This window comes from Aplysia californica, unplaced genomic scaffold, assembly GCF_000002075.1.
Source record: "Aplysia californica isolate F4 #8 unplaced genomic scaffold, AplCal3.0 scaffold00193, whole genome shotgun sequence".
Classification (NCBI taxonomy): Eukaryota; Metazoa; Mollusca; class Gastropoda; order Aplysiida; family Aplysiidae; genus Aplysia; species Aplysia californica.
The window spans coordinates 379,390-391,708 of NW_004797463.1; the positions used below are offsets into that span (position 1 = coordinate 379,390).

At 40.9% G+C, this 12,319-nt stretch overlaps 1 protein-coding gene across 1 annotated transcript in view; it reads left to right on the forward strand.

Moving 5' to 3' along the window:
- Window positions 1-5,406: 5,406 nt before the first annotated feature.
- Window positions 5,407-12,319, forward strand: part of LOC101862873 (cocaine esterase-like) — a 26,659-nt gene continuing 19,746 nt past the window's right edge. The window contains exon 1 of the mRNA XM_035969900.1: window positions 5,407-5,605. Within this exon, the coding sequence (XP_035825793.1) occupies window positions 5,407-5,605 (199 nt within the window). The remainder of the gene's footprint in view (window positions 5,606-12,319) is intronic.

A 12,319-nucleotide genomic window follows, 5' to 3' on the forward strand; every position in this document is an offset into this window, starting at 1 on the left:
GCGTGCGTGCGTGCGTGTGTGTGTGTGTGTGTGTGTGTGTGTGTACGTGGTTAAACACAAAACCAGGATCTGGACAATATGGATGTATCTTATCTTATCTTATCTTGTCTTATCTTATCTCCAGCAGCTTTTCCGTTTTTCAGTACTCTAATGGCTGTCTCTGCTACTTCTCTAAGAATTGGAAATCCATCGTTGTTTGTCGATTCAAGGCAGGATGTCACATTGGGGGTCACCGTTGGATTGATGGTTATAAAGGTCTGAACAGTTATCTCAGTCCTTTCTTTTAGGATGTCTTCTTCCTCTGTGTGGCAGTTCCCAGCTTTGTCTTGGGCGGTGCTAACTCGTGCTCGCCTTGGTTTTGTTGGTTCATTTACTGTTTGGAATGCTTGTTTGCTGTTGCTCTTCGCCAAATTTTCTTCAATTTCCTTACACTGTTTCTCAATCCAATCTTATATGGCTTGATTTCTGTTCTTCCTGATTATTGATATCCCTGTACTCTTTAGCTCCCGAAGGTGTATTCTTGCATTTTTCAGATTTCCCTTGTCCTCACATTTTGAGGATTTCTTGTGTAACCCATGGTTGGATTTTCCTGCGTACTTTTCTAAGCACTTCGTTTGCTGATTCTCTCATAACTTTATTAAACGGATCTGTAAGAGTCCCTGTTTCTGCACTTTAATCTTCTAGCATTAAAAGAGGCGCGAACTTCTCTCCAACGGCTACCTTGAAAGATTCTGCGATGTTGGGGTCTTGGAGTCTGAATCAAATTTCATTCTGGCACTTTTAAGCTTCTTTTTGTTCTTCAATATGACTAAAAAATCAGCATTACCATGATGTGATCGCTTCCCACATCTGCAACAGGATACGTTCGTCTTGTGGTAGCTTGAGGAAACTGGTCTCATGCGAGATGAAATGCTTAAGAAGAGCGGTCAACAAAACAAGAAGAGGCAAAATAAGAAAAATGAATTCATAAGGGACACCGTAGGAGCAACACCAGTCCTACCACACACTGAAAAACAAAAAGGTTAAGGGGTTCAGACACCTCACTCGGATGCCCTCAAACCATCCAGCTCTGAGAGCATACAACATTAAATATTCTGGATGGAGAGCCAGAGGAAGACCAAGGCGACGATGGAGTGAATCAGTGGCAGACACTCTCAGAGCTCACGGTATGTCTCTCCTACAGGCCACTCGCCTTGCTGCAGACACCCACTGGTACAAGCGGAAAAATAAAAGTAAAAGTAAAGTAAAGGTAGCTCTTTTGACACCTGACCCTAATCGTTTCTGCATCAAGATATAATCAATCTGGTTAAGATGGAATTCGTCTGGAGCATGACACGTCCAGCGTCTTGATGCCTTGTGCTTGCCGAGTGTATTTGCAAGTACCATATTGTTGTAAATGGCAAACTCTAGCAGTCGTAGCCCTCTATCATTGATTTTGTCACTGCTAGAAGGACCGCAGATTTATTTCCAGTGATTCAGTGTGTCTCTTTCAACTTTTGCGTTCCAGTCTCTCTCTCTGAATGATCAGCTCGTCTTTTTTGTTGACTTTAACGATGATGTCCTGGTGTTGAGGGTAACATGCCCCCACTTCTTCGTCGTCATGATCAGATGTTGTTGCATAGGCCTGAGCTACGGCGATGTTGAGTGGTGTTGCTCGTAGGTGGATGGAAGTGGCCCAGCTGGAAACTGCCCGGCAACTTAGAAGCGAGTTCTCGATATTCTGAAGGACTAGAAAGCCTGCACGACTGATGTGTTAACCTATTTCCCCACTGTTAGTTGAGTACAAGGCCTTAGGTCATACGTCTTCTGGTGCCGTGTTAACACCAGTCCCTCGATAAGCAATCCGGTTGAGAACAATCCGTTAAATAAAAGTATAGTAAACAGGATATCTCCGACTAACATCAACGCAAATGCACACATATTAAGAAAAGATAAAACATGCAGATGCAAACACAAAAGCACAACCCATATACAAGCACAATTTGTATCTCTTTCTCTTCCCCTCTACCAACTCGTCTTGGCCAAGTAGTTTAGGTACTAATGCTGACAAAGTCACCACCATAGTATGAGACTTCGTGCAAACTTTTGGAACCTTTGGTGATAATGTAAAGATGACTCCACTCGGGAGCGGGAGAGAGGGTGCCCACCTCGTGACTCAAAAGAGCTGAGAAATGTTATAAGTAGGACTAACATGATCTAAACAATTAACTACAAACCAGTTGTGGCAGCCATCTCCAGTTGGGGGTATGGCAACACTTTGATGGGAACTTACCAAAAAACTGTACAAAAGTGAAGGAGCATAATATGTATTTATTTATTTATTAATGTATTTATTTATATGTAAAACATTTTCTTGTGTGTTAACTCTAAGACTAATTGTAGTTACTAAACACAAATAAGTGCCAGATGGTAGAATTGGGCAGGGTAAGAAAAAAACCCAAGAAAAAAACCCCCACCACCCCCTCACATGGTTTTGCACGGGGATTGGCACTGGGAAATTTCAGATAAAACACTGCTTTCATTTTTCAAAAAGGGAAACACATGGAATGCAAAGTTCAGAGTGTTTTCATTCTTCAGTTTTGAACATATAGTTGTCAGGGGTCTAAATGAGAATTAACAGCTTTCAGTAACGTGTTATGACATCTGACATTGTTCACATCTTCACGCCGTCGACGCATGGACGGAATGAATCGAGGTACTGTCTGTTGAGGGATGATATTCCATTCTTGAATTAAGGCTTGTTCTAACTGAGCAAATACCGGGGGAGGCGTGGACTGGCACAAATGGCGAGATCTAAAATATCCTACAAGTGCTCAGCTGGTTGAGATTGAGATATAGTGAATGCGCTGGTCATGGGTGCAGGAGAGGAATGTTGTTAGTTTTTAAAAATTGATTTGTCACAGTAGCCTTAAGGTCAAGTGCTTTATCATGCATGGATACTTGTCCTTGGCTCGATTTTGAAAGAAAAATACATTGGGCTCGAGTACTTGGTTGTTTCAGCCTTGAATTGTTATGCTCTCACGAACAGACACAAGCGTGGTACCGCCAACGTCACTGATTGTAGCTCACACCATGACACAATCTTCACCGAATTTATTTGCTTGTCTGGAGCAAGCTGCGATGTAAACTTTGATTGGGTCTTCCGTAGACTCCGGCCTGGCCATAGTGCTGTTCCAGTCGAGATTGGGACTATTCTGATAACATGTCAGTACGTATTCCAAATACGACGCGGCCATCACACGCGACGCTGTGCCCAGTTTTATGTGACAAACAAGGCCCATAGAACAGTCATGAACAAAGATCACACTGTCATTTCAAAGCTTTTTCGACTCATCCAGGGTCTTTGTTGGTTTTTACTGATTTCACAAGCGTTGCGTTAGGATGAATTTGTCCCCCCCCCTCGGTTTAGTTTTTGTGTGATTGTGTAGACATTTCAAAGCTATTGGATGTGTAGTGTTTGAGCTACACGCTCTTAAAATGTGTGAAAATAAAAATGTGAGGCAGCGTGTTGGAATCAGGCTCTCCTCAAAATATTCAAAATGAAGAAACTTGCATTTTTCCGCATGTTTGTGATTTTTTATCGAATTTTTGTTTTTTGGCTCAACACCTTTCATGCTCATCACCAAACTCATTTCTGTGTGAATTTTTTCTGAAAAATGTAGATTAAAGGCACAAATAAATGTAAATTTTCTGTTACCACCTACTCTTAAGCTAAGTAAATAACTAATCTTTGGCGGCCATTTTCTCACAAATTTTACCTCCGAAAACAGTTGACCCCCATCTCCTTCTTTCGCAAACAGCTCGACCTGTATTCACGATAAACGGATATTTTTTTCCATGCAAATAAGGACAAGTGAACAAGCTTTAAGATGACACCAATAACTCTGACATGCCCAAAAGTTGACGAGAGCCTGATTCCACCACGCTGCCTCACAAATGATATAATATGACTACACCTGTGAAGTTTACTCAGGAAAATTCCTTAATAAATACTTTAAAAAATCCCAATGGAAGGTTTCTACTTAATTTTAAAGGGTTTACAGCTGGGAAAATATCACTTCTTAAAACAACTCCTTCATTTTTTAAAACCACAACATTATGCGTTTGAATGCATGTTTTGAGAATCTTTAGTGAATAAAAGAGTCCACTAATCTATAAAATGAATTTCTTGCAACAAGTTTTGACATTAAAAGGTGTCATTGATGAGCTGTGACATTTTCTTTTTTTTTTTTATAGTAGAGGGTTTTACGGCGCTCGCAACTGCATACGGTCATGTGAGCGCCAAGGGGTGGGTGTCAACAGAGAAGTCTTTACAGGGAATCATACATAGACTGCTCACCTCTCAAGCTTCAACAGCACAAAGTCTGCTTCGATTATCAAGGCACCCCAAAATAGCAGGTCACAAGAGAGTGACAAACATACAAAAGAAGTAGAGGAAAATGACAATAGTAAGGATCAGGAAAGAAAAAGCAGCAGTTCCCTGTTGCAGATCAGGCACAGTTATGAGCGTGACATGAGTCAGCCCATTTACAATTCTACTATGCTTGAACGAGAAGTGTCCCCCCCCCCCCCTTTGGGAATGGCCTAAAGACACTACAGTCAGTGGCACGGGGGGTGCTGTGACATTTTCAGTATGAAGATGAAAGTGCCGTGAACACTCCCGTTTTCTACGTGTGGTATTTCAAATAAAGTCATAAAGAAAAGGTTTCTTTAAATGCCGGCCTAGCCTCAACTTTTGTGGAAAAATGTGATTAAGTTAGGACAAATTGATATCAAATCCTGTGCAAAGTAGAGCTAACATTGATTCACTGTTAAAGAGATATTTGAGGATGGTATTCCGCCACACATTTTTGACCACACCATAATATAGCTATAACAGATGCGATGTTACTTGCCACTGTAACCCTTATATTCCTTGCTATATCTGAAACTTTGACTCACCACAATACCTACTGATTGCCTTTACTTCTCGAATGGACACATCACTGTAAACACTCAAATTGACAAGCACACTTTGTAGGGCTTTTGACGAGTCTCATGTGTCGCTAAAGTTGGTGTCTTTCAGATAACCTCGCTCCGACTGACAGAGTGGGCCCCTACTGGCACAAACAATAACAAAAACTTCAAGCAAAGAATGAGTTTGCAGTATATCATCCGACAGCACTTAAACTGACAGTTTTATGTAGAATAACATGTAGGCCTACGGCCCAGAAATTCCTGGGTCACTTCATACTTCTTATCTGCGGACGTGCTATTGAAAATAATTGAAAGTCATAAGTGGGAGGTGCCTAATCACTTCATGGAATGCAATAGGCTTAATTATATACGGTTTTGTGAGTGTCGTATGGGCTATATAAAGGTAGTCATTTGTTTGCAGTCTTCACGCTTGGCATTCTATCTGGCAAAATGGCATCAGCATGGTTGCTCCAGGCTCTATTCACAACGGTTTTGAGCAATGAAATTCTACAGGCAAGACAAGCGGGGACACACGACAAGTTCCTTTTGGCCAACACCACCTCTGGTACGCTGAGGGGAAGGGTTGACTCTGGACTTCCAGTCCCGGTGGCAAGGTTCGCTGGCATTCCCTATGCTAAAGCTCCGACAGGTGAGAGACTCTCTCTAAATTACTTTCTCTCTTTTGACACTTCGGTTTCTTCATCTCCTCGCCCCACCCAACCCCAACCTATACTCTCGTTCTTCCCCCCTTCACCCTCCCTCACATCTCTCTCTCTCTCTCTCTCTCTCTCTCTCTCTCTCTCTCTCTCTTTCTCTCTCTCTGTCTCTCTCTCTCTCAATGCCTCTCTCTAAAATGGTTTGGCAACTTGTTACGTATTTCATCTGGCCTGCCAGCCTCGAGAGCCTACAACACCAAGCACTCAGGCTACAAAGGAAGAGGAAGGCCACGCAAAAGGGGGATCGAAGATGTCAAGGAAACCCTGGGAAATCATAATATCACAACTGAAAGAGACGCTTAACATCAACACAGGATGAAAAAGTAAAAAGTAAAGTAAAGTATCTTTACAAATCAGCTACTCTGTCTCCAGTTGAAATATTTGGGAAACATTGAAGTCCGATACTTTTAGAAGCATAAGTTACGAACTATCTACATCTTTTGAAGTAAATACTGGTGTTAGACAAGGTTGTTTATTATAACCTGTACTTTTTGGAATTGTGGTCGATTTTGTAATGATGTACAGAAAATACAGTGAAACAGGAAATGGATGGACAAATAGCACATACTATTTAGGAGATTTAGATTATGCGGATGACATCTGCCTGTTAAACATCAAAGTACAAGAAGCGCAATGAAAAACAGACGAACTGACAAAAGCTGTAAGAAAAGTTGGCTTTATAATAAATGTATCTAAAACAGAAGTACTACGACTATCATCAGAAACCACACCCATCAATCTTTATGGAGAATCCCTTGCGGAAAGGAGTAAATTCAAATACCGTGGCAGTATTATATCCAAAACTGCAGACTGTCCTGATGTCGTCCACCAAAGACGTAGAAATACATGGATCGCTTTTGTGAAATTAAAAACTATATGGAAGTCAAAAATCATTTCATTGAAGAAGAAATTAAAAATATATAATAGCACTATTTTGGATGTATTGACGTATGGTTCAGAGATATGGAAAACAAACAAAACAATTCAACGAAAATTGAAAAGCTTCCTAACAAAATTAAATGTTTATAAAGAATTTTATTAATAAAAAGGAATTTATTGCAAATAATGAAGTGTTAGAAAGAGCTGGAATTGAAAATATCAACCCAACCATAAAAATGAGAAGGTGGAGATATCTAGGACATTTTCTTAGAAAGCTGAAGACAAGATTGACCATCAGACATGGTATTGGAAACAAACTGGAAAATGAAAACGAGGTTGTGCCTCTAGAAGTTATAGAGACAAAATAAGGGATGAGGCAAGCACTCAGGGCCCGGATTTGCTGAAATTGGAGGACCTGTCCAGGGACAGACTAGCGTGGCGTCAACTGTTCTCCGCCTTATGTGCCTGACGATATAGGGAGAGAGTAAGTAAGTAAGTTATGATGTATACGCTAATGTGATTTATTTTTCAATTTCAGGAGCACTCCGCTTTAAAGCACCTGCTTCTCCGGACAAATGGACTGGTGTCAGAGACGCCCTGGTGTTTGGGGACGAGTGTCTGCAGCGAGTGGCCGCAAATGATGTATTCAGAGATCCAAACGCTCCTAACAGCGAGGACTGTCTGTACCTTAATGTGTACACGCCGACTAAGAGAACCAGCAGCGCTCCATTGCCCGTCATGGTGTTTATCCATGGAGGAGGGTACAATTCTGGGTCAGGCTCATCCTATGATGCTACCTACGTTGCAGCTAAAGGAGTTGTATTTGTGACCATTAACTACAGGCTTGATCTTTTCGGATTCCTGTCAACAGAAGATGACATTATGCCTGGAAACTATGGGATGTTGGATCAGGTCGCCGCTCTGAAGTGGGTGAAAAATAACATTGCGTCTTTTGGAGGTGACCCAAATCTGGTCACTATTGTTGGACAAAGTGCTGGGTCAGCTAGCGTCTCTCTCCTCACTCTGTCACCGCTTGCCAAAGGTCTGTTCCACAGGGCGATCATGGAAAGCGGTTCCGCACTTTCGCCTTGGGCAGTCGAATATCCAGGAAATCGAATGACCCATCGCATTGCTGCCCGATTGATAAGCAATGCCGTTAACTGCAATGACTTAAATAATTCATCTGCACTTTTGTCCTGCTTGCAAAAAGTAGATGCAAATACGTTGCTCAAGGCATCCCTTGGAATCACTGGAGCCGTACAAGCAACCCTCATCAATGTTCCTAGAGTAGAAACAACTTTTGGTTTTCTGCCAGACAAGCCAACTGCCTTGTTGTCTAGAGGACAATTCAGCCACGTAGATACTCTGAGGGGGTTTAATAGTGATGAATTTGGAGGAATAATTCCGGCTTTAGCTGGTCCACAACCAGTCACAAGAGAGGTGGCAAAACAGATTTGGAGAGGTCAGCTGGCACAGTTTACTGATATCGACCGGGAAAAGGTACTTAAATCGATGGAGGCAACATTTCTCACAGGTAAGACAACCACTGACGCCATACAGAGAGGAACACTGGACGGTGTCGATTATTTTGTTTTTGGGGCTCCAATGGTATCTGAATTGGAAAAAGTTGTTAGCAAAGCTCCAGAAAAGAAACATTACTTGTACCAGTTCAACTACAGACCAAGCTTCAGCAAAGCGCCACAATGGATGTCAGCTCTACACGGGCAAGAGATGATATTCTGGTTTGACGCACAAATTAAATTGATCACCGATAAAGGCAATGGGATACCTACTCTTAACGACCGTCTGGTATCTCTAGAAATAATGGGAAGGTGGACCAACTTTGCCAAGACAGGGAACCCTACGACAACAATTCCTAATGCCCAAGCAACGTGGAACCAATACAGATCAGGAGCCCCGAACTACCTGCTCATCAATTCTGCTTCCGAGGCGAAACGGTTGTATTCCCCAAGGGTAGCTACTGATTTTTATCGCAAAGTTCTCGATAGTCTTCAGGGACCCAGCTCAAACTCTATTACCCCCATTGTTGGGTAGAAAATTTTAGATTCTCAATATGAAATAAATACTTCTGTAGTTATAGTTTTTGCTTTTTGGTTGTTGTTTTTTCAGTGTAGCGAACTAATTGGCATCAGTTTTCTTCTGTTCTCCTCAGTCATATTAGGGCTGGCTTGACTCATCCAATCTATCTTTTGCTTGGCCAGACTCTGTGCCATTGCAGCTTCAGTAAAAGGTGTTATTGGCTTTCGAGGCTGGCTGACTAAGTGATATTCGTAATAGGCTGCAAACCATTTTATTTTCTATTAAACATAAAAAAATACTAGGCAGACAGGACTCCGTGTCAACAGTTGCTCTTACATCTTTATTTCTCTACCTGTGTCTTCTAGTGAAGTTTAAGGTTTTTCAGGAACATTTCACCTCACAAGCAGTGACCTTACTATCGTGAGTTTTACTCAATGTCCTGGCCTGGCACAGGGGGCAAAAAGTTTATATTAATGTTAAAGTGATAAGCCTTATCTTCGTATTCATAGAGGCATCAGGCTTAGATACGAGGGATGCGAACTGATGGGTGACACTGTTAGCTTTTTTAAGTTCCTATTTCTATTTCATTACATCGGGATCCGTTTTCAGTGAAAAGCTGATATGATACTTAAACTCCTTTACCTGAATTGTGTGTGTGATATCGATAGGAATATTCCGGGAACTTTGTTCTTGGCCAATTTTCATTACCTTTGCTTTTGATGTGCTTATTTTCATGTCAAAATTTTAACAACTTTTGTTAAATTCGGGGGTGTGGCTTTGGAGGCTTTGTTGATTGTCTGAAAACAGTGGCTTGTTTAGGCTTTTTTGGGGGGAGTTCGGTCTGCGTTTTTCATCCTTTTTTGTTCATATACATTTTTATGAAAAGGAGGGGAGATATAAGTCGTTCCTGCTGTACTCCCAATGTTACTTTGAATAGTTTTGTGTTGCTTTCATTTGTTATCATTAAACTTCTGCTGTCGGTGTACATAACTCAAATATTCTCCAACAATTGTTCTCTGGCGCCATATAGATCCAGTGGTTTCCACAGGCTTGACTATTTTACTCTATTGGACGCCTCCTCCTGATCTATGGGTACACATACTACACTACAAAACACACACACATACACACACACATACATACACGCACACTTACACGCACACACATGTTAGAGGTTTGCAGTATTTGGGTAAATCTTCCTTTCTGCAGGAAGGCATACACTATAGTGCGTTAAAAAAAACTCGTGGCACAACTCATGGTCAAATAATTCCCGGAATGTCGAATGCAAACTCTCCAGTTTTTGCATAATGACTTGCATCAATATATATTGGTAAACACCTGGTAACTGTTTTCTAGAACATTTCTGAATAAATACTAATTTAAAAATCCCAGTAGGTGGTATCTAGAAATTCTGAAAGGTTTACACCTGAAAAAATAGTGCTTTTAAAAGCAAGTCTGTCATTTCTTTTCAAAGCAAGATATTATGCTTTTGAACGCATGTTCTAGGAATCATTAGTGCAAAAAAGTGTTCACTATTAAAATATTTCTTTTTGCGGCAAGTTTTGACATGATAAAGTGTCATTGACGAGCTGTGAGGTAAGAACGTATAGGCTTCCAAAGTGTGTGTGAAAAGCGGGAAGCGCTGGGAACAATTTCATTTTTCGAGTGACGGCCATGTATAGTATTCTATTTAGATTTATGAAGAAATGCTTTTTATACCATACACGGGGTTGTTTTAGCATTGCACTACTGGTAAAATAAATCCTTATAGATCTACAGACTTCAACATAAGTTATGGACCACCTTGACAGACAAAAAAGAAAGCAAGGAATGTTTCAAAACTTTTTGCTCTGAAAGTGTTTTTGCGTTACCAATGCGTACTGCAATTAAGGGGACAAAACCACAACGTGCAGCACAGAAATCCTCGTGGGAATTGTATCCAAATTTGCAAGTGGTCCTTAACTTAATATATTATGTTGAAGTCTGTATTTCGGCCAGCCTAAGGGTGGACAATAAATAAATCATTGATGGTCAAGGTCAAGGGTTTGTCCGCACCAAAGCAGTAGCTGAACTGAGGTGGTATGAGCAGTTCTAGCGAGAATCACCTGATAGCTTGGTTTGGTGGACTATATTGAGCAAGTGGTCGAAAGCCAGGCCTTACCTTTATTTTTGGCAGGGTGTCATTCGAGTAGACATTTCCATGCAGAGCAAAGCATTTTCTCACAGTGCCATTGCCACTAGACACTTCTTGGAAAACCAAATCAAATCAACGTCATAGATGTCACCAGTAAATAACCCAGATACGAATTCGACAGGTATGTGAAGAATGAAGTACCATGAAACAGCAGCTGAAAAAAAGCGACCTAACTCCCAAGTCAGACCCTTTGTTTGCAACTTTCACTGACATTTACGATGAAATGACAAATAATTAAGTTCAAAATTTAATAGAGTCGATGTCTAAAGGGGTCGTGCACTACACAAAACGAGAGGCTCCTAATCAAAATAACAATGAGCAAATTTAATGTTAAGTCCAAGTTTTGTGAGGCTTTTGTGATTGCTCTGTTTTCCGTTTTGGTTGAAACTATTGCAATAAAATAATGTTTGTTGCAGAGACAAATTCTCCCTTCATTGGATATACAATGTATGTTCATTTCTATCAATATTGATGCTCCTAATGCACGCGAAAGACAATTTTACGTTTCTTTGATTTCGCACAATTTTTTAAGGTCAATTTTGAATGAGCATATCTCGGGCATCTCTTAACATGGACGAATAATAATTATAAATGTATCAGATGATGCAGCTTTTATTTAAGCTTTAATTTGGTAGGCTGCATGGGTGGGTGGGTAGTACGAGGTTTTAACACGATGATTGGGTGATTACATTTTCAAGACAGTATCTTTTGGACGCCACTGTATATGAATACCCGACGCAGACAGATTCTTTCGCGGATTCACATGCTCCGCTTTCTTCTTCTTTTAAAAATCTTTTTTTTAACTACACGATTGTCAAAAATGCCTCTTCATCGGATGAATCCATTTTGCAGCCTAGCTGGGTGTGAGAGGATATCAGAACCTAGATTCTACGTGATAAGATGAAAGTGAAACTAACAAGTTTGTGTATAAATTATAATTAAAATTTCGGAATAACGCCTTTTTAAACGGTTTCGCTGAGAAAAATCCTCTTCAGGAGGAAGGGGTAGCTGTTTTCGTCGTTTAATTTGACTTTAGAACGAGAGGCAAGAGGACATTAAAATAAAATAAACCTAAAACCGCGCACTGAGCGAACCGGAACAGCTGATGCACAAGGGGATGCTATTGCTATTCTTCTTCTTCTGGAGAAACGAAAGAGAGCTTCAAAACAAAGGTTGCAGCGACATCTGAACCAATGCGCGGACTTCCACGGAGACTCTTTCGGCTGAGTGAACCATCTTTTTATGTAGAATCTTTGACATCCTCTAGCAAAGCAGTCCAGTAAGCTGAATTAGGCTTTGGTTGTCTCCTCCTTCCAATTTGTCGCTTTGGCTGATCCGTTAACGCCAGGACTAGTCCATGATAACTCATGTCGTTGGCTTGAAATGGATCGACCTGTGTCCCCTGTATCAAGCAGAGACTTAAAGGCCAGGTTACACGTAATGATACATTGTACAAAAACTGGAAGATCTAGCGATCATACGATAAATCGTCAGGTGTAACCACAAAATTGTACATAATTTGAACGATTGAACG